Source organism: Pantherophis guttatus, chromosome 1 (assembly GCF_059756535.1).
Source record: "Pantherophis guttatus breed Tessera chromosome 1, ASM5975653v1, whole genome shotgun sequence".
Lineage (NCBI taxonomy): Eukaryota > Metazoa > Chordata > Lepidosauria > Squamata > Colubridae > Pantherophis > Pantherophis guttatus.
In genome coordinates, this window is record NC_142063.1 from 127,145,768 (window position 1) to 127,169,404 (window position 23,637).

The 23,637-nt window shown below is 36.4% G+C and overlaps 1 protein-coding gene across 1 annotated transcript in view; it reads left to right on the forward strand.

The window, feature by feature from the left end:
- The window catches only part of PDIA5 (protein disulfide isomerase family A member 5), a 213,777-nt gene that overhangs the window by 142,762 nt on the left and 47,378 nt on the right, over nucleotides 1-23,637 (forward strand). The window contains exon 12 of the mRNA XM_034422861.3: nucleotides 23,295-23,365. Within this exon, the coding sequence (XP_034278752.2) occupies nucleotides 23,295-23,365 (71 nt within the window). The remainder of the gene's footprint in view (nucleotides 1-23,294; nucleotides 23,366-23,637) is intronic.

Genomic DNA, 23,637 nt, shown 5'->3' on the forward strand with positions numbered 1-23,637 from the left:
CTCAAGTTATTGATATTATCTATATCAATTTGTGTAAAGGTGTTGGCTCCTCTTGCATTAACTTTGAATTGTACTTTCCCTGTAGTCACCATGGCTCTTTTCTTTTCTGTGTTTAGGGACCCAGTCTTTTACTTTCCTTTGTACAATGCTACCTAAAATATGTCAATTTCAATACACATTTATCTGTTTTTAATTGTTCTTAATGTCTCTGATTTAATTTTGATATATTTTGTCATAAGCTACTGAGATATCTCAATAGAGCTTATCAATAGATGACATTATAATAAGTCTAATAAACCAGGCTAGGCAGCCTTCTTCAATTGTAGCAAATAAAATCAAATTTTCATTATGGCCATAAACCAGGATAACAATTGCAGTAATGTTTATGGGAGTTGATCCTGTGCACTTAGAGAATATCAAATCGGACAAAACTGCTATACAGTATCTTTTTAGTTTTGGGAAGATTCTAAATTGCCATAAATTATCAATCTGAAGAGATAATTGTGACTAAGAATAATTCTTTGATGTTATGTGTAATTCGTCCTTTAAAATTTTCTCACCATCTTACAGTTCACAGAGGGTCTAAAGTTAGGTTTCATATAGTATTATTTTTCCTTTGTTTTTCTTTTGTTGATTGCTGCTCTGGTAGAACAGAATTAGAAATGTTTTCCAGTATCTGCAGGCCCATATGTTTCCTAATCCCAGTTTAATCACTTCATTCCCTCTGAGCTATATTGATAATACTCTTTTTTTGGAATAAAAAGATATTTATTGTCTTACTGTTCATGGGACATTTCAAAAGCCTTGGCATCATCCTTATGAGTATTCATATTAGAGATGATATTTAATATACAACTCATTGTGTAGCTGATGACTAGGGATTTCACATAGTGTCATCTGGCCAAAGCTGTTTACTATTTTTTGGATGAATTCAATTCAGGTTGCCTGCTTCCAAGCTTGTCACTTCAATTTATGAGTATGCATACATGCACACATGCAATGTATATACATTTTATGATGCTTCAAATATATATCACATTTTAGGGGTATGCAACATTATGCTGAGTACTGAGCCAAAAAGTTAAAGACATGAAATAAGAAAAAGGAGCATGGCTAACACTAATTTACATCACCATTCATGTACCTCCCTCTACTTGCTGCCCTTGAAAATTATACTTGCTTCTTTTTTTCAATTCTGCTGTTTCTTCTTTAAATTTGTCACCTTCTCTTTTTCAGGATCTCCTCTCCATCTAAAAAAATACTTTCAATTTTCCTCTTCCTCTTGTCGCACCTATTTTCCCTTCATTTATTTATCTTGCAATTGATCCTCATTTATATTATCTATCACACCTTCCCCTTTCTCTTAGTTTCCCAAGCATGCAACATAATTTATTTTATGTCATTTGTTAATTCATGCTCTTTATCATTTTATCCTTTTATATATTTCAAGTCACAGTCTTTCATATGCCATGGTGCACCCCTTATAGATATGGTTAATTAATATTTTTGATAATATGGATAAAGTGTTGACTAGTTCACCAGTTTTAGTTATACCCCTGCGAGATACAGCCAACACTAAGCACAGTACCAAGTCAATTTTGGCACATCTTAAGTCAGTACGTCACAAGTGCAACAACATTTTTTATCCGGGCATACCATTGCACCTTGCAAGCCAACATATTGTTGCCCACACCCCACCAAGTATGTGCACTCACACACATTCAAGATCGGTGTAGAATAGTTTAAGGTCCCACTCAAGATTATGAAGTCTTTCTAAAAAGCACATTTAGAACTCTTTTGCTGGTAAGGAAGATGAAAGTTAATGAATAGTAATGAATAGCATCTTTCTACTGGAATTCCCTTTAGATGACATTAAGTGACAGTAAATATATTACAAGATAATTAACAGAAGCTGAATATCATAAACCATTTTCTTTATGATTAAAAAAAAAAATCTCCTCCAGATATGTTGTTTTGGCTAATGGAGTCACATTACAAATGTTACAAAATTATTCCATCAAAGTAATGCATTAAATCCAAGGATTTGATTTATTATTTCAACCTTGATGCAAATTAAAGGTTATAAATGCATTAGTACAAAAACAACAGACAGAAAACAAAGACCACAAGTGATGTCAACTAAGATATGAAATTAATTTCTTTTAAAATGTAATTTTTTGTGCATGAGATTTGCAGCCCTGATTCATTTACTAATATGCCATAGGGTGGTTAACATCCTACAAATCAATTGTTTATTTTTGGAGAGAAGATTGATATGGGAAAGTCTTCCAACTACAGTGCTATTGAATATTAATAAATGGGATGCATTTCAGACATATTTGAATTTGAAACAGCTACATCAGTAATAAAAGTAGGGTAATACAAACAATTATGCTACATGTTGCCATTCCTAAAAACCCCAGATCACGTGACTTCCTTATTTCACATTGTCCAACAGTAGAACTCATGCTCCTGAATTAGGTGTACTTTAGCATTGATAATATGAATGAAAATAGAGCCAAGGCAGGTTCCACAGAAGGACTGTTTCTGAAGATATTTCTGCTTCATTATCATGGATTCCCCAATTCTCTCAAGTCCCACTCCATACAGCAGAGCCCCTAGTTCTCTAGAGATATTTTTAGGCATGCTCTTGAAAAACTAGGATGGAGCAGTCAGTCTTGGCTGGTCCCCTTCTCTGGGGTTTTTTTTATAGCCAAAATAAAAAAAGTTGAATTATTTAATGCACATGATTGACAGCATATGTGTATCTGAGTGGATAATGTGGATTTTCTAAGGAAAAGGATTTTCTAAGATAGGAAGAAGCAGCAACAGGTTAAATTGCTGTAGGATTCATAGTGAATTGCCCTCTCATATAGTCAGAGATGGGCAGCTGGTTTTTATTTTTATTTATTTATTTATTTTCAATTTATATACCGCCCTTCTCCCTGAGGACTCAGAGCGGTGCACAGCCAGAATTAAAAACATGAAATACAAATATTAAAAACAATTAAAATCTATATAAATTTGGCCCAAAATTTAAAAAACCACAAACCAATTAAACATTTAAAAATTTTGTTTCATATTCCTGCTATCTTACAATAGGAAATCTTATCGGGCCGTGTCTTATTAAGAATCTGAGAGACTTCTGCTGAGTTTCAACCTAATAGCCGATTTAAGCCATGTAAAGAGGGGGTGGGAGATTTATTGCTGAGTCTTGGTCCAGGGAACCTGACATCACCTGTGAGCCTGTACATTGTAAAGCATTTCTTATAGATAGTAAATTATTAAAGGAGAACTGGATGATGCAGTTGAAGATAGAAAATGATGCATTAGGCTGGTGGGAGTTTGATAAAGTAAGCTGAAAATTGGTGAAAAATGAGACAGACCTCTTTAGTGAAGCAGTATCTGGAAAGAAATGATTTTTTTTTTCTTTAACAATCCTGTGGGAGAAACCATATATTTGCATGAGTTCCTAAATATGGAATCTTGTATCGCTGATAAAAAGTGATTTGAAGCAGAAGAGACAATTTAAAGAAGACAAACCATTTTCCTTTTCCTGCTGATTATTGATTTGGGGCAATGGGAGGAAGTGCATCTGTATATCTTCCCTGAAGCTCATTCTGTTTCTCCCCAAAGCATTTCAGAGACAGAAGAACTTGGAATCTTGCTTCGGAAATGACAACATGTTTAGCTGAGTATGTGCATGTAGACATTTGGGAGGGGCGGGGGGATTTCGATTGTGGCAGTACATGATTGCAAACTCTATGTACGCAAAAAATATAAATGATTGCAAATTCTTCAGCTGTCCTTCATTCTTAAGGCAATGGATAAGGGGAGAGAAGCATTGCAATTCACCAAGAACATAATTGTAATAGCAATGGCTAATAACACTAGTCACAGACCTTTCTCTTTCCTCCCCCCCCCCCTATTTTCAGTTAATTAATCTGACAAAAAGCTAATAATAATAATAAATTCCAAAGCTTGCAACTATTTTTTTTAAAAAAAGTGGTTAGCTTACTAAAACTAGCACTTCTGTCCGCTTCTTATTTATCGTTATTATCCTAAACTGTGGAGGCTAAGGGAATTGTACTTCTGGATCCCTTGCTTTCTATTACGGAGCAGTCAATAGGGCTGATTGAAGTGAAACAGATTGATGAGGATGGTGAGATTACATGATAAGCGTGCCCTACTCTGGTAGATAGCTATCTCCTGATAGTTAATTCTCTTCTGACATATAGTAAAAGAGCAGAGCTATCCAAGTGCTGCTCTCTCCTAGCACGCTAAAGTCACTGCTTATCGGCCAGTAAAATTTGTTGTACTGTGACTAACAGCTATGTTATGAGTCCTCTGTGTGCTGGAAATCAAAGCTGGTTTATGGTTCATATAATCAATAATAGGAACTGCTCAAATAGATCTCAAGCTGCTCCATTTTGTAAAAAAAAAAAAAAAAAACCTATTAAAAAGGAAGATACTTTGTGCTCTTCCAGCAACCCTAATTCTACCCAACTTACTCTGCATAAAACTGCAGTAATCCAAACCTTGTTTGGTGAAAATGAAGCATAAAACCTTAAAACCAGAAAATTTGTTCACTCTTTTCTTATATGTATATGACATAAACTTCTTTCTAAAAAGTGCTTGCGATCACTTTTTTATGCAGGAAAGCACATGTGATTTGAATTGTTTTTGTGGGTCTTGAAATAGCATTAACTTGTTCAAATATAACATTGCACACATCCAATCTTATATAATAATGTACAACCTGGGTATGTTAGATACAATACAAAAGATGGCTTCTGGGCCTGACAGTTAGTCTTTGATAGGGAACACCTAAAATATATCATGGTATCTGAAAGGGAAAAAAAAGATGGAAATTTATGCCAGGAGAATAAACTATAGATGAAAATATGCAGCTATTAACACTTGTCAACTAGCTTTCCCCACATTATATTTATGTTTATGCAAATCATTTGTGGTGGGGGGCTAGATCTGTTTAGATAAAAATGCACTCCATCTTTCAAGCAACCCAGTGGGACGCTTCAGTCCTTATAAGTTTCCTAAATATATATATATATATATGAGAATAAAACAATGCAACAATATCCCGTACAAAAGTTAAAAGAAGACATTAAAACATTAAAACGTTAAAACACATACACTCCAATTTGTGGCCAGGTCTCGCAAGATCACTATAACGAGATCAACGGCCCAGGCCTGCCGGAAAAGCCAGGTCTTCACCGCTTTCCGGAAGGCCAATAGGGTGGGGGCGGTCTGGACTTCAGGAGGTAATTGGTTCCAGAGAACCAGGGCAGCCACAGAGAAGGCCCTCCCCCGCGGGCCCGCCAGCCGACATTGTTTAGCTGATGGGACCTGGGGGAGACCAACTCTGTGGGATCTTACCGGTTGCTGGGAGCTATGAGGTAGAAGGCGGTCTCGAAGATAGCCTGGTCCTAAGCCATGTAGGGCTTTAAAGGTAATAACCAACACCTTGAATTGCGCCCGGAGACCGATAGGGAGCCAGTGCAGTTCGTGGAGAATTGGTGTAGTGGGTGTATCTAGGTGCACCCACTATAACTCGCGCAGCTGCATTCTGGACCAACTGTAGTCTCCGAACACTTTTCAAGGGTAGCTCCATGTAGAGCATGTTGTAATAGTCCAACCATGAGGTGACAAGGGCATGAGTGACTGTGAGGAGAGCCTCCAGATCCAAGTAGGGTCGCAATTGGTGCACCAGACGAACCTGTGCAAAGGTCCCCCTAGCTACAGCTGTCAGGTGTTGTTCCAATCTCAGCTGTGAGTCTAGAAGGACACCCAAATTGCGAGCCCGTTCTGAGGGGGTCATTTTCTTTCCCCCCAGAACCAAGGATGGACAATCAACATAGTCTTTAGGGGGCAATACCCAGAGACATTCGGTCTTGTCTGGGTTAAGTCTGAGCCTGTTGACTCCCATCCAAATCCTCACAGCCTCCAGACACTGGCACATCACATCTACTGCCTCACTGAACTGATAAGGGGTGGAGATATACAGCTGGGTATCATCAGCATATTGCTGATATCCCACCCCGAAATCATCTTCAGATGATTTCACCCAGTGGTTTCATGTAGATGTTAAATAGGACGGGAGAGAGGACCGAGCCCTGAGGCACCCCACAGACGAGGGGCCTAGGGGACGACCTCTGTCCTCTTACCAGCACCGACTGTGATCGACCAGAGAGATAGGAGGTGAACCACTGTAACACGGTGCCTCCCACTCCCAGCTCTCTCAGTCGCCCCAGAAGGATACCATGGTCAATGGTATCGAAAGCCGCTGAGAGGTCAAGTAGCACCAGGATAAAGGAATGACCCCTGTCTCAGGCTCGCCAGAAATCATCCATCAGTGTAGCCAAGGCAGTTTCCGTGCTGTAGCGATGTCTGAAGCTGGACTGAAAAGGGTCCAGATAATCCATTTCATCCAATGACCACAGGAGTTGAAGTGCCACCACTTTCTCTACAACCTTTCCCACAAAGGGTAGGTTGGAGACTGGACGAAAGTTTTTTAATTCTTCTGGGTCCAGGGAAGGCTTCTTGAGGAGGGGTAATCTTTGGGTAACATTAAGGGGTATATTCTATTTACAATAGCAGCATGGAACTTTTTTATCCTGCCCCCCAACAATGCTACTACAGTATGATACCAACATGAAAGGACAGGCCAAGTCAAAGAGGTTTTGGGGACCACGGAAGAACTAAATTTGATTGAATTTAATTATTTCATTTAGTTCATTGATTTGGGGCAATATCATTTGTCATAGATCCCTATTTTCAGCCTCCTTATATCCTTTTAAGTAAGCCTTGCTGGAATTTCAAAAGAGTAGCCTGTAAATCTACATTAAAACAAAATAATCCAGAAACACATTTATGATGGCATAAGATTTAATGGATTGCAGTTCACTAAATCAAGTGCATGGATGGAGCGCATACAAATGTATGGATTCTAGATTACAAAAGTTTCCATCATAATTTGGATAGAACTGTAATTTTTCCTTGCTAAGATTGCTAATGTAATTCTTGAACTGGAACTAGACAATAACTGGAACAGTAAGTGGAACTAAAGTTTTGGCTTCTTTAGAGGTAGATCATGGAGTTTTAGCATGTCACAGTGGAATTTCATGTATTTTAGTTTGGTAAGTGATAGGGATAGATAGTCTAATAAGCTTTCAGCCATGGGGCATATCTTATTTGAAATATATGATACCAACCCAGTAGAAAATGTATTTCTATAATATATACACCTACAACTGCAAAACCATTCAAAGATAGAGAAATAACACGCAATATCTGGAAGGAGATGAAGCATTCAATGTCACTTAGCATCTCTAAGTGCAGCATATAAATTTAATAAATAAAATTGATAGATAAATATGAAGGGAATTGGTGGATTTTTTCTCCTGATAATGACAAAGGTGTTCAGAGAAACAATCAAATTTCTGAGAACAAAATAATGCTTGCCATTATTAGCATGCCAGTCATCCAAAGAATGTGCACATGTGCGCACTAGCCTGCCATTCACTCAAGTCGAGCTGCATGCCGGCCTGCACTCGCATGGCCTGGTTCCAAACAGGTTGCGACCCATTATCCCTGCCTGGGGTGGGTTCTACTTAGCTTTACTACCAGTTCGCAAAGGGATCGCGTGCGTGCCTTGCTTCTGCACCTGCACAGAGGCTTCTGCGCATGCACAGATCACCAATGATGACATTTGGGGCGGTGGGCGGGGCCTCCTGCCGATTTTACTACCGGTTCTTGCAAACCGGTCCAAACCGGAGGCAACCTACCACTGACCCCTGCCCTAAGTAGCACACAGAGGATAGGTGACACACAAAGAATCTTTTCTTTGAAGGGAGGATGTTAAGTCCTGGATACATGTAGTTATCACATTAGATGTAGGAAGGATTCTGGTGTCCAGAAAATAGGAATGTGTTCCAATATCAACAAGGCAGTTTTGAGTATTCAAAAAACTGAAAAGAAGACAGTTTTGTTTCAAATATGATACCAAACATGGAATGAGACCAGGTCACTTACAGGACAATCTTTCTGCTGTTGGAGCTGTCTGTTCCAAGCCTTTCTATAAGGCCTTAAAACAGCTGACTTTATAGCTGAGCTTGAGAACCAATTTGTGTGGTTGAGCCCGTATTCTGGTTATATTGATGGTGTTAATTGATTTTATCTTGGCTCCTATATTTGTCATTTATTGTTTTTTTGTGGGGGATGTTTTTATCTTGTTTTATTTTCTGTTAGCTGCAAAATGTCAAATGTTGGAGATAAATAGCTATATAAATTGAATAAATAAAATAATTTTTTCAAGAGGCATTAAGCTGAGTATTTCAAGTGTTCCAAATGACATAGTTGAGTTGTCTAATGACTCTTAAGTTGATTCCTTTTTTCATCATTTTTAAAGTTAAAAGCAGCAAAATAATCAGCTTGCAGCAACTGACATATTAATGTAGACTATGATGTGGGCAAGGACTATTGAGAGAAAAGAAGTACAATAGCAGTCAGAAGACTATTCACCATTCCTACCATGCCTAGAGCACTATGGCTAGGCTGAAAACTCTGGACAATCCCTAGATGGTAGCAAAGAGTTCATGCTTTTTGAAAGTCCATGCCATTATTTAATAATTGTCAGGATGTTTGTAGTATTAAGTCTGCCAGTTGTTCTGGGAAATTAATACACTTGTTTTAAAAAAAATATTGCTATGGGGCAGTTCAAATTCATGTGGGTGTATAATTACCCCCATGACGTGTTTATTTAAAGTAATTAAAGAGACTCCTGTCTGGGTTTTTCCTATTGAGAAGTATTTTAGTCTGAACAGATTTTCCAGTTGATGAGAGTGAAGTAACAATCCTGTATATGTTTTTATATTTTAAATAATAAACATCCTTAGCCAGTTACTTGCCATTTGGATGATAGTTACCTCGACATAGAATTACCATCTTATCTAGTCTTGTGGATCTGAGTTGAAAAACAAGGGAGCAGTAGCTGGTCCTGATTTTCCATGATGTCCCTTGGCTGAGAAATTCAAATTATTTTGAGTTTTGTTCCAGTGGAATGTTTCAAACTTGAAATGAAACATACATTAGGGATAAACAACACTGTGGGCACCAGCATATCCTCAAAAAAACCCAGTGGTTTCTCCGGAGTCCACCTGACTGTTTAACTATTCTTTTAATGAAAGCAAATTAAGCAGATCTGCTGCAAAACACCAGGCTTTAATATCATGCTTGCATGGAAGAATGTCTTTGGGTCCATAAAGGTCTTATTGAGATGGTAGAGAATATCCTGGGGAACTCATTAACGGATGCTCTATGACTGATGATGCCTTTCATGATAGCCATTTTGTGAATAGGCAGATGTCCAATACCATCATTCTGTGAGTGTGCTAATTACATGCTCTCAAAATTCCACATATGAACCTGTCCCAAAGTTGGCTTGTCTGAGCTAGATGGGAAGGTCTGGAAAAAAAACTGGAAAAATTGGGGAAAAAACAGGGTTTTTCCTATTTTTTTCCCCAAAGCCATTTGGAAAAAAACAGAACAACCCCTGTTTTTTCCCCAATGTTTCTGGTTTTTTTCCAGGCCTTCCCATAACAAAATGTGTGTTGGAATGTGTAACTTTTCTTTTTTTTTTCTTCCTTTGAATCACTGTTGACTTGAACTGTTCCTGCAAATTTTCTTATCAAGTTTTTAGGAAATGGTTTGCTTTGCCTCCTTCCTAGGGCTGACTTGCTTTGCTTTGTGCCCAAGGTAGATTAGAGTGGGGTATGAAATATGGACATTTTTGTCTTTTTAAGAAATAATGATGAGAATGTAAATTGACTATTTTTTAAAGCAAACCCTCTTTGAACAGAAGTTTCTTACCTCATTTGGAGCTTGAGAGAAAAAATAAAGGTAAGAAAATTGAAGACATTGGTTTGCACCAAATTAATTATTGTAAGTAATTTTTTTGGATGGGGAGGAAACAAAGCTACAATCTTGGTGACCAGAGATACGTTATTCTTAGTGAATGGGCAGGAAATAATATTTGTTGCAGTTTTAATGTGTTCAGATATAGATTTTAAAAATATTTATAGTAGATGTATTCATTAATAGAAACTGGAAACCTCATTGTACATATCCCAGTGATATGTGATGTGACCTAAGCTTCTGGCTTCCAACATTTCTACAAGTTGCATGACAAAAGCAGTTAACTAAAAGAAACATCAAGCAAGAAAAAAAATCAAATAATCTGTTCTGTGCCATCCAAGATTTTTTGATATGGCACCCAGTGTACTGATAACCACTGGATCACCACTGCCATTTTAGATTATAATTTTCAGTTTTGATTTTGAAATCCTGATACTTTCTGATCTCCTCCAATTCTTTGTTCTACTATTATATTGCCACATTAATAATCCACACTTTCTTTTTTTCAACCACAACTAAATCTGTGTTATAAACCAAGACTTTTATCAGTTTTTATTCAGAAATTCCACAATATTTTAAACTGCTCATTTTCAGCACTTTTTCAAGTATAAATTCCCACCAACTTTCATTACTGGCAAATGATCATGTTTACAGCAGTGGTGGGGTTCAAATTTTTTTACAGTTCTGTGGGTGTGGCTTGGTGGGCATGCCATGTCTTGGTGGGTGTGGCAGGGAAGGATACTGTAAAATCTCCATTCCCTCCCCAATCCAGGGGAAGGTTACTGCAAAATCCCCATTTCATCCTGATCAGCTGGGACTTGGGAGGCAGAGAATAGATGGAGGCAGGGCCAGTCAGAATTTTTGCTACCAGTTCTCCAAACTACTCAAAATTTCTGCTACCGGTTCTCCAGAACTGGTCAGAACCTGCTGAAACCCACCTCTGGTTAACAGTTATTCCACTGAATCATTTTGGCAATTGTCTTATATAATTGCTTATAATCAGTCTCTTTCACACACTGCGTATATGATCTATTGCTTCTTTGCACAGTTTGCACTTTGAACCATTTGAACATTTTTCAATTCTGAGTAGTTTCCTCATGAGCAAAAAAAATCAAACCTTCAGTTTCTTTTTTTAATGTTCTAGTTGTAAGCCATTGCTAGGTTTTGTCTTTATCCACTTTCCTTTTGATCTTTTATAGAAATTGATAGTGTAATGATTTTCCTTGCCAGCTCCTTGTAGTGTTTTTATTACAATTATTTTAATATTCATGTTTTGTTTCCTACACATTCAATAAGTTCCAACTTCAATGCTTGTTCTTTATTGTCTTTTATATAATCATTCCTTCTTTGACAGTTTGTTTGACTTGAAGTAAACTTCTGCTTCATTTCTGTAGGGCAGATATATAATAATCTGTCGATTTCACTACAGAGATATAATGTATAATGAATAGATATCAGTTTTCTTGTTTTTCGGTTCAAACTGCCCAATTCAGCTGTGTCCAGTTAATAATTCCAGCAGTTTATTGTGTATGGCCCATAGTTTTATGATGTTTCCACTGTTGAACTTTGTCTTTAGTAATGTTCTCACTCTTTAAAAATGTCATTAGTAAAGGATACATCCAATTTGTCTATAACATGGATGTCAAACTCGATTGTGTCATGTGACTTCATGTGACGTATCGTGACATTTTTTGCCTTTGCGAAGCTGGGATGAGCATGGCCTGCATGTGATGTATCCGGCTTGCAGGCCATCAGTTTGATACCCCTAGTCTATACCTATTATCCAACAGCAAAATGCCCAGTTTTGCAAGCTTCATCCTAATACATCCTGATGGTTTCTGACAATATTTGCCAATGATTCGATTTCAATTGCTCATTTTCCATAAAGCTTCAGATCATCCATCTAAAGCAAATGTGAGACTTTATTACAATGTTTAGCCATTTGATAGTCAAGATGTGTTTTCTTCAAAATCACTGAAAGTGGGATCATAACAAGGGTGAAACAAGAGATCATAACAAGAGTCACCCTGGAAGATGCCTCTTCTAATTAGTTTTTTTGTCCAGACTTTTCAGTAGTTGGAGGCACAATCTTCAAATTTAGCAGTATTAACTTGAAAAATAAATAATGTGTCCTAAGAAACTTATATGAGAATTGCTGTTGGGGTGGGGAAATCTTTACATATTTATGATTATCAAGTAAAGAGATGGCTATAATAAAAAAAAATCTGAACAACTGAATTAGGTAGTAAAATTTGATGGGTTACCTAATCAGATGGATGTTGGCAATAAAAATAGTTTATTATCTCTCTTAATCCATAACTTATAAGGGTCATGTAATCAAACACATTTGGATAGAGAGAGACTCCAAAGTCTGGATTATTATAAGGTTGCAGAAAGACATCATCACTGCTACTGGTTTTATTAATTATAGGCTTATAAAGATTTAATTCTGAGCAGTGGTAATGTCGTAACATATTCTATATTTCTATATCTGTCCCTACACCGTAACTGACTATGTGATTTAGAGTTTTGTGTGAAATATTATGGATACTTAATTTTTCCTTTGGGCAATCTGCCACATTTCCTATGCTAAAAGTTTTTGAAGAGACTTTATGCAAATTCAGAATTTGCATCTCACTGCTGAGGGTCTCTAGTGTACATACTTGTAGCTACATTTAGGATAATAGAGCTGTGGTTATGATTTGAGCCTGTCAAACCTGTCTGCGAATTAAACATTTTTCGATCAGTTTTTGGTACTCATTTGGTGTTGACAGAGATATGGAATCACCAAAAATGCCAAGTTCCAACGCTCAGTCTCTGGCATTTCCATGTATAAGTTTCTCTGAAAATACTAGGTAACTCCTTTCAGGAAGACATATTTTTCAGTTTTGATTTTGAAATCCTGATACTTTCTGATCTTCTCCAATTCTTCCAAAGTTGGAATAATTGAATCTGTAAAAGTTGTGCCATCAACAAGTTAAGAACTAGTTTGGGGGGGCGGGGAAATAAAAGGAAGCCTCAACTGAGAGGATGGATCAGATTAAAAGAATACAGCCCCTAGAAATGAGCAGCAGGGAAGGAAGGAAGGAAGGAAGGAAGGAAGGAAGGAAGGAAGGAAGGAAGGAAGGAAGGAAGGAAGGAAGGAAGGAAGGAAAAAAAGAGCTAAAAGCACAGTGATATCAGAAGGCCAATGTAGAAAGCAGTGTAAGCAGTGTAATTTGAGGCCAAGCAACTTTCACCACAGTGAGCTGGGTCAGAGTCCTGAAGGGACAGCACAGAGGAATCTCTGATTTATATTTCTGAGGAAGGGAGGAAAAAGAAGAAAAAAATGTCAGGGACTTGCAGTAATGCTCCTGTAAGGAAAAAAATATGCTCCACTAGTAAATTTCCACCCGTTTCTGAATGACCTTGGGCCAGTCACTCTTTCTCAACACTAGGAAGAAGGTAAGGGCAACCCACTTCTGAAATCTTGTCAAGAAAACTGCAGGGATTTTTCTAGATAGTTGCCAGAAGTCAAAAACTGGCTTGAAGATACACATAAAAAATCTTTTCTGAATCTAATCTTCCATTGATATGTATGAATACAAAAAGGATGGAAAGAAGGATGCAGTTACAATATCCTTAGTTCTTGGTAAGAAACTGCATGTGTATGAAGCCAGCACCAGCTAAAGGACTGGCACCTGTGACTTCATATTGTTGTGAAGAGATAATAATAAAGACAACATCAAACAGAAGTGAATACATCATGAAAGTGACAAAGATTTCAAAGTGTCCAAGGTTAGTGGAGGAAATATCCTCAAAGTAATTAGCAGCTGGGCAATTCCATACACTGCTGGAATAGTGGATATTGTAATGTATTTGTGTAGTATATGTGCAAATCCAGGCAAAGTGGTCTTTTGCAATTGACAGGTGAAATTTTGTCAATGCGCAAATTTTCTAAGTGCCATTCATGGTTTTTTGTGTTGCACTTATTTATTTTAATGTATTTATTTATTTATTTATTTTATTGTTTTATTATTATTATTGGGAATAAACTGCTAGTCACACATATTTAAAAAGAATGTTTTGTTTTATTTCTGGGAAAAAATTAGATAGGTGGTTCCCTCCTGCCAGTGATGGTATCTTCCCTTATCTTCTACACATTCCATAACATCTTTCTCCTATTTTTGCATGGCAGTGACATTCAAGAAATATTGTAAAATTCATTTCTTAAATATCTGGATCAGCTGAATGCTCTCTTTTCCTTTAGACGTGGTCTGGGAAAAGTTTGTTAAAGTAACGTAGTGTCTTGCCTTATTTACTTACAGTATATACTAATGTAGCAAGGTCTTTAATCTCACTTATCGTAAGAGATTTTGAAGCCTTATCCAATGTAGTGTTTTCCAAACATTCCGGATTTCAATCAATTGGAGCATTTGGCTCTTTGCTGTCTAAGATGATTGAGTGGGTATCAGATTAGAGAAGATTGTCTTTGATGCTCTTAGACAACTATTGTAGAAGGGAAGAAAAAAAGCAAAGCATAATTAATCACAAATGTAATCTTGGTTTTGGAAACTGGAATTAGGGACTCATTTGTGGAACTAACTTATATACATTGCAAATCTAGAACAGACTTGCCTGTACTCTGGGGTTTCTAATGATTGATGTCACAATAAAACTATTTTATGTCATTAAAATAGCTATATGCTCATGCCTTTTAAAAATGAATTTTCTCTGTTGCCTAGTGCATAATACCAATTAATTTGAAATATGGCTGCAGTTACTTCCCTGTAAAAAAAAATCCTGTATTGTATAGTCCCTTATTATACATGATGTTGATGGTTCTTTCCTCACCCAAACTTGTGCCAGAATTGCTTAGGGTAGATTCCGTAACATCATGCAGTATGCAAAATGACGTTCTTAGAACAGTACACATTATCTCGAAATAATTTCAAAGTGGTTCTGAAAAAGCTTTATAGAAAGAAAAACACATCATTTCTTAACTTGTGGATGGTTTCTTTATTCAAATTCTTAATGTTTCTAATGGTTTCAGAATACTTTGTTTTCTTCCCAGTGGAGCATATTGTATAATTATGTCTAGGCACTTTATCTGAAATATAGAAGGTTAAATGCAACAGAAGCATACTTGCTGTGATAGATGATCTTCTGCAAGTATGAAAAAAAAAATTGACCCTTTACCCCAGCTATTCATTATTACGGAGCAAATTATATTTTAAACAGATCCACTCATAGAATATAGTGAGCATACCAGAAGACCAGAAAGTTAGGAAATGTTTTTGACATAAAAATGAATCCATCAGCAAAACCTTCAGCCTTATAAAACTTTTGTAAATAAACTCAAATAGAAAAGGGTGATGTGTGAAATGAAATATTTTATTTCAATTTGCAATCTTGAGACCAAGTTGAAAATATTAAAGTTGGGAAGAAAATGCTAGCTAGTTGGGAACAATGCTTAAAAATAGCAGACTCGTCTATTTCTACTTGTTCATATGGATAATGTGCTAAAAATTGGTGTTAAAAATTGATATCATAGAATAGAAACAACACTATAATTTAAAAGTTGATCAGAGTGCTTTCAGATTAAATGATTTGTAGCACCAGTCAAAAGAGATAGTAAAATTATTCCATTTTTCTGGAAATGGAAAGCAATAAAAATATTTTAATAGTAATAATGAAAATCAATGCCTTGTAATCTACGGAATTTGGTAAATTGAGTAGGATGGTAATACAATAACAAATTAATATTGAATATTTTGATTTACTTTCCTAGTATTAGATTATTATACCTTAAATGTCTTCTAAGCGCAGTGAAATAGGTCATAAGAATATATTGGTGTTTACTACAGGCTATAAAATAAGTATCGGTCAACAATAATACCTTTATAAGGATCTGCACTTGTACAGCAACTGACTGATTTGTCACAGGGTTTGCTGCAAATCTCATAAGTTGTACATTGTTGGTTTGTATAGCTGTTCCTGTTCCCAATTTAACCATGTTCTGAAAATATGAACAATCTGATTAAGCCTGCTGACTTCCCTCCTACCAATGATTTAGCTGAAATGACGTTTTTCCCCTGAAGTATTTTATTTTATTTACTTCTCAAATTTATAACACTGCACAACTCCACAGCAACTCTGGGTGACAAACAACACTGAAAACAATATGAGAACAATAAATCATACAACCTAATGTATGCATTCCCATAAATTTTGCTGTTGTGATCAGACTTGTTTTTCAGAATTTAATTTTATTTAGAAAATTTATAGAATGCTTGAATAGGCAAAGTATTTTTCTAAGTTCTATGTTACTCAGTAGAGGGACATGAACTAATGATTGAATTTTGAGGGATCCTATTTAATCAGATGCTCATGTCTTTTGCCCAAACTAATCTAATCCAGGACTCCTATATACAAATAATTGTTATTGTTTCAGATTTTAATAACAATGTTACTTGCAGACAACTTTAATGCTGAATTTATTTATTCAATTTCTATAGCTATCTATCTCAATCCAATTTAATCCCTAGAGGATTCTTTGATTCATTTTCTTTGATGCCTTGTTTATACAATACTGACATTTCTTTTTTCTCAATTTAAGCAGAAGTGAGCTGTGTTTTAACAGCAGCACATACCTTGTCAGCATTTCCCCATCTAAATATGTCAGTTATAAATGAGTTTCTAGAGCTGTCTATACTTACATTTCTTCCCCTTTCCTTTTTCTCAGTTTAGCCCTGGTTTCCATGTTGCTTTTTCAAAAATACAATTTTGCTGAACTGTTTCAGCCCAGTAAAAAGCTAAAATGAACTAAACTAAAGTATTCTCCCCCCATTTTATCTATACACAAGCCAGAAATTAACCCCTTTTCATTCCTGGTTCAGCAAAAAGTATATTAGGAGTTGCCAGAAATATCAAACAAATAACTTATCCCTGATTAAATAGTCCAACTATATATTCCTTCTTTTTGTTCTTCACAAACTTGATCTTTACACTCATTCTAATGGAATCAGGATTTAATCGTTCATCAGTCTTTGGCATTCAAAAGGAATCTTCAAAGCTTTCACATGTCTACTTTGTAGATCCCATAAGGAGCCATCATCCAGGCTCTCTTGTTGCAACTGTTGCATTTCCAGATCCTTTCTTTGGCTTATCTTTTGTATTCCCATTTTGGTGATCTCAATTTTGTTGTCTATGTTAGGAAAAGGGTTTTTTTTTAAAAAAAAAATTCTCATCTTCTAAAATGTATTCATTGAAATCTGTACTCTTTCTGAAATTTTTGCAGTTAATATCTCAATCCAATTATCAAAAAAAATTTTAAGGTAAGATTGTAAGCCGTTTAGCTACTTTAACTCTTTTCTACCTGGTCCTTTAATTCCCTCTAGTGTCCATTTACCAACTTCATTAAGACTAAGTTCCTAATATGGGTTTAGTTCATTTCAGTCATTTCTCACAAGAATATTTTTAATGATAGCCTTGTTTTTCAGACTTTACAGCAAAATAATAACCACCACCCAATATTCCAATCTCTGTGCTCTCCCAATCTGCTTAAAACAAAACTCTCCTAAATCACCCCTTCCCCCTCCTTTTTTTTTTTTTTTTTTTGCTTTTTGCCAATTGTATATTATTTTAAAATTTTAAGTCTCTGTTTAAATTTCTTAAATCTAAAGAAGGTAAAGCCCACCAGGTGTCAAATGAACCTGTCCATTTTGAAGGCCTCTTAATACTCATAAAATGGTTAAATTAAGAATTTTCAAATGTGATAAGAAAATGAGTTCAGTTGGCTTGGTGTCCTTATTAATGGCTCCACTGCTGCTGAAAGCAAAGATATCATCTGGTACTCAAACCCTTGGGAGATTGCTGTTTTATAGTCTCCTCATGAGGAGCTGCCATTCAGAGCACCCCTGTGTGATCTCCCATTCTCTTCTCCAGAGAGCTTCAAAGGACCAGTCTTCTTGCCCACTCTTTCATTCTACACTGTGGTCGTCATCTCTGCTCATTTGCAGAGACCTCTTCAGTCTACCATAACTCAGAGTGGAAGTCCCATTTCCATGTTCCCTTTTGAGCCTTGATCATTCCCATACCTTGCTGCTACAGATAGATTTCAACTTATGATTATAACGAAGCCAGAAGTTTTTGTCAAAAGTCATGATGGTCATAAGTCAAGGCACCCCATCTAACCAAACCAAAAATTCTGACTTTTTTTGTGGTAATAAGTGTCCAATCTTCAATCTATGTCAATTCTCACCAGTGCAAAAAGACATCTCTGAAAAATGCATATCATTCACAGAAAAAAAAAAATTACAGTCAACCTGTAAACCTTTCTGGTTATTCAAGCATATTGGGAAGTATTTGGGTTAAGCAAGGAATCTAAAACTGTTTAGGGACTCATAATGCAGCAATTGGCAGGGATGTAAACAGCTCTGAGATTTGTCTTGTATAGTTAACTGTTAAATCCTCCTAGCATATTTGAGAGAACAAAACCCTTAATAGGAATAAACTAGCAAAGAAAGGTGGATTGGTTTGCATTGGTGTTGCTCTGGGAATTAAATTAATATGCAGCAATAAAGGAATGAAAGATTCTAGGAAATATGCCCAAAGTATCCAAATAGAAACAGCTTTGTTTCAAAGTTGTTTTTCCCCCTGTCCACTATTGCAATGGGAAGAAAAGAGTTAATGAAAATAATCTAGTTCATATTCATTTATTACATTTTATCACCAGGGCCACTTTTGTTTATACCATCTCAGTTGAAAAAGAAAAGAAAAGCTCTTACATTTCATGATCTAATCATGTCTATCCAGAACAGTGTGTGTGTGTTTGTGTGTGTTTATTTTATTTATTTATTTTGTCAGATTTATATGCCGCCCTTCTCCCGCAGGACTCGGGGCGGCTCACAACAATAAAACAACCCGACAATAAATAAGAATTAAATAATATTAAAACCAATTTAAAATCCCCAATCCCCAAGTTAAAATCCACAACAGATCAGGGAAGTTGGTGAAAAAGCCATGTCTTTAGGTCGGCGCGGAAGGTGCAGAGGTTGGGGGCCATCTGGAGCTCGGTGGGCAACAAATTCCAGAGGGTCGGCGTGACCACAGAAAACGCCCTCATCCTGGGGACCACTAGCCGACACTGTCTAGCCGAGGGGACCTGGAGGAGGGCAGCCCTATGTGAGCGCACTGGGCGGTGGGAGGCCAGTAGGAGGTGATCCTCCAGATACCCCGGGCCCATGCCATGAAGGGCTTTATAAGTGAGTACCAGCACCTTGAAGCGGATCCGGAGGACCACCGGCAACCAGTGCAGCTCGCGCAATAACGGTGTTATGTGGAAGTAGTGGGACACACCCGTAACTACTCACGCGGCCGCATTCTGGACCAGTTGGAGCCTCCGCGTACACCCCAAGGACAGCCCCATGTAGAGAGCATTGCAGTAATCCAACCGAGAGATGATGAGAGCATGAGTGACCGTACCGAGGGCATCCCTGTCTAGAAAGGGTCGTAACTGGTGCACCAGGCGAACCTGTGCGAATACCCCCCTTGTCACGGCCGTTAGATGGTCCACTAAAGACAGCCATGAATCAAGGAGGACGCCAAGATTACGAACCCTTTCCGAGGGAGCAAGACACTCCCCTCCAATCAAAGTAATACAGGAACTAGATCATGTTTGTGTTTGTGTATTTCCATAGGCTGTAAACAGAATAATACATGTATTGATGTAAGTAGAATTATAAATCTCGAAGGAAAACATATGGCCCTCATACTAGCCCTATTTAAAGGAGCCCTTAAATCTGTAAACCACCCAGAATCACTTGTCTAAATTTGATAACTAAATAAATAAAACCTGGCTCCCCCTAATATCTTAGAGTAGTATTGTTGGTGGACCCCATGAAGGATATTTGTTTTGGCAGTAATTGTACTCCACTTCCAATTGTTTGTTTCATATGGCTTCTGCATTATTTTATTGTTGTTTCATATTGTATAGCATCCAGAAATGAAACAGAAGCAGGCAGTCTGCAAATGTAATAAATAAACAAATAAATAAATCTGGTGAGTACTTGATGGTGCAATCTGTTCTGCTTTGCTTTGTTCTTTCGTCTACTCTGACATACAAACACTAGAGTAATGGCTAGCTACGTGTTCCCTAAAATTATGAAACAGATGCTTGTTTCATTCTGTTGTCTGATGGCCTGCTTATGGTTCCAAGAAAGATGGTGACACACGTGAATGTATTCTCATTTCAAAAAGCCCTAACAATAATTACAAGTAAAAACAGATTTTTCTTTTTAATCCACAAGGTGTCTGGAAAGAGTAAAGATTTGAAAAATGACTTCCTTGAAAGATTGGCTTTATGAAACAAGTTCTCTCAAATCTTGATAGATGCTCAGATATAACTCCAGTTACAAGGGGTAAAAGAGAAAAATGGAGCTGAAAATACTGATATAACACTTCCCTCACTTTAATGAAATATGTTTGTTTACTCCCCCACTAACAAACTCAGAAGTAAGTTGTACAAGTGCAGTCTAAAGAAGTACAGACCTGTTACAGGTAGCATGGAAATCAGTTGCAATGTGAAAAGACTATTTTTGTTGTGTTTTTCCTTTGGCTGTGTGGCTAAATTAAATTTCAGAGTATTTTATAAAATGTGTGCTGCCAAAGATACTGTAACTACGCTTTTCTATGTATTGAAGAGAGCAGTGGTATAGTGGATAAGGTGTTGAAGTGTGACTGGGGAGACACAGGTTCATGTCCAATCTTAGCTTATGTAAACAATCTGGGTAACTCTGGTAAAAGGAGAATAAAACTAACAGGGAATAAAGGGAATAAAATGAACAAATAAATAGATAGAACAAGCAGGAAGAGACACCAATAAGGACAATACATCCATATAATGATTGATCAAAATATATTTTTGAAGATGTTATTAAACTGAAATAGTTAAAAATTATTCTGGGGAAAAGATGAAATTGTCCAATTGTGTGGAGAAAGAAGGTAGGATATATGGAGAGTTTTACATTGTTCTACATTTGACTGTTTTAAATTTCTTTTTTTAGTTATTTACTAAAAGTTTATTACTTTGGAAAACTGTTGGAAGGAGCTACGGGGCTGAAGTGGTGGAGGATAAAAAATATTTCTTCGCTTCCGTAACTGCTATAGAATAAGCTTGATATTCTGTAGAAATCATTACTAAGATATAATCAGATTCAAGAGGAGTTTTTCTCCACCTGTTTTCTAATCATCTTCTGATGTGCTTCACTGCCCTCATCTGAGGTATATTTCAAGGAGCCGATGGGTTCAGCACAATTTATTTATTTACTGAAATTTGTATGTTTTCCCAATCAAGGGCTCTGGATATCTCATAGTTACATAAATTCCAAGATCAACTATCAGTAAGAACAATTCTACAATAAAACAGAACATTCACAAAGGCATAAACTAGAAAGTTAGCAGCCCCAGTGTAGCACTCCCTTTCATAAATCAGTATCTTTACTGCTTTTTGAAAGATTAAAGCAGAGAGGAAGCCGACTTGACATTGGGAGGCAAGCTGTTCCATAAGGCTGGATCAGCCCCTTAGAGAAAGTATGAGGAAATGCCCCAGGCAGTTGATTTGAGAAAGTATTCTCAAATACTTTCTCAAATCAACTGCCTGGGGCATTTCCTCATTTCACAAAGTAATGTAGGACAAATGTTTTCTGGCAACTATTAGTCCCATAAATTCAAATATACATATGGTTGGATATAGGAAATCAAATGTATAGTGAGGTCAGCAATACTATGAAGTAATAAAGACAGTATTTCAAAAACTTTGATATATTTGAAAGAACAGAAGATTTCATGAATATTGGTTTTGCTAGGGAGTTACTTTTCTGAATTTATCTTAAAGCGGCCTTGCTTCTCAGAGCCTTTGTTCATTTCTTGGTGTCTTCTTCTACCTCTGTCAACAATCCTTGTTCTTCTCAGTTTTATGACTGAGCAGGTTTATTTTTTCTCCACCTCTGGGGTTGTAATTTTAGGGAGGGGAATGTGTCTCCAGTTCTGAAGATCTGTGTATATACTGAGATAAACGGAATTGTGGGCTGCATGGGAAAATTTAGCTGCAGTGCAAGTCTTTTTTGTTTTTTTTTAATGTTTTATTTTAGTGTTGACATATATTTCTTTTATTTTGGGGTTGCAAACCACCCAAAATTTGGTTCAAGATGGGTCGTCATATAAATGTTTTAAACAAACAAACAATCTTTAAAAGAAGCAGGATGTGATAAGGCAAAACATGGGACATTCCCTATGCAGTTGATTGAAAAACAGGCAGACAGACCAACTTGTCTTCTGATGTTACTGAAGTGAACTGAGAAGAATGACTTAGGATAATACAGTTCCCTTTCTACTCTCTTTTCACATATTTTTCAAGGCTCTTGAAATACATCTGATGGGTGAATATATGTGTATAAAAAAATTTTCTGTAGAATTTATCAGGACCAAAAATGTTGTGGACTATTTATTTATGAAGTGAGAGGAAATTCTTGTGTAGTGAATTTACCCTGATAGGACAAAGAAGTTAATGGGAGCTAACAAAGAGTGTGTAAAAAACAAAGTGCATTAAATAGAACAAACAAACAATTACTTTTCACTGAATCACAACGTTGATGTACAGTTCCCTGGGCTGAAAGGTAGCCATTTCATGTGCATCCAAGTGAATCTCAAAGGAATAAACTCTCTAATGTAAAAATGTATCTTAGGATGCCTGCTCCAGCATCTGTCCTTGAGTTCTAACTCTCAAATCTAGTTTAATGTATGGTTTAATAGCTTCAACTAGGAACTCCTGTTACAAATTTCATGACAGTCATGATTTGTCCTAAGAATGGTATTCTTTTTGTTTTAACTTCTACTGTCCTGTCTTCAAATGATACAAACTATTATGGAGAGAATGCCTTATACACAGAATGCAAAAGTCCATTACTAATTTTCAACCAATAATAGAAATAAATAACATTATAGTATTGTATTATCTGCCTTTATTTGAAATACAATTTTCAGATACTTGCAAATTGGAGAATTATGGTGCTGCTAGTCAGATATCCATTCTCAGAGGGACATGGTAAATTTCATTTTTAAGCAAAGCACAAGCCTTCCAGTTAAATAGAAAAGCTTCTATGTGGCATCATATTATTCTAAATGTTTCAATATCAAGGACAAATAAAACAAATCCATGATATAGTATGTTTATACAGGAACTGACACATATTTCTTAAAATATGATGAAATTTTTTAACCCCATAGATGAGCAAGTAGCTTTCATTGAATTTTGGTGAAATGTAGCAGGTCAATAGTTTTTGCTGAAAATAAAACCCAACTTCTAAACTTTTCTTTCTTAGGGTGTGGACATTGTAAGAAAATGAAGCCAGAATATGAGAAAGCCGCAGAGATGCTCCATGCAGACAGTGATGTAAGCTCATTTCCTTTCTTTTCCATTTTCAAATGATCCATAGTAAGTAACTGAAATAATAAAAATGTTCTTGTTGCAATTATTTCATCTTCCCAAGGGTTTGCAAAAAAGATAGTTTCAAAATATAATCTCATTGGTAATGCATGAGTTATGCCAAATTATTAGGAAGAACATTGTGTGTTTAAACACAAACAGAAAAAAACATGTTATATTCAGCCATTGAACCTTGTATTGTGCATAATATGATAAAGCTCAAATTATGCATCAAACTG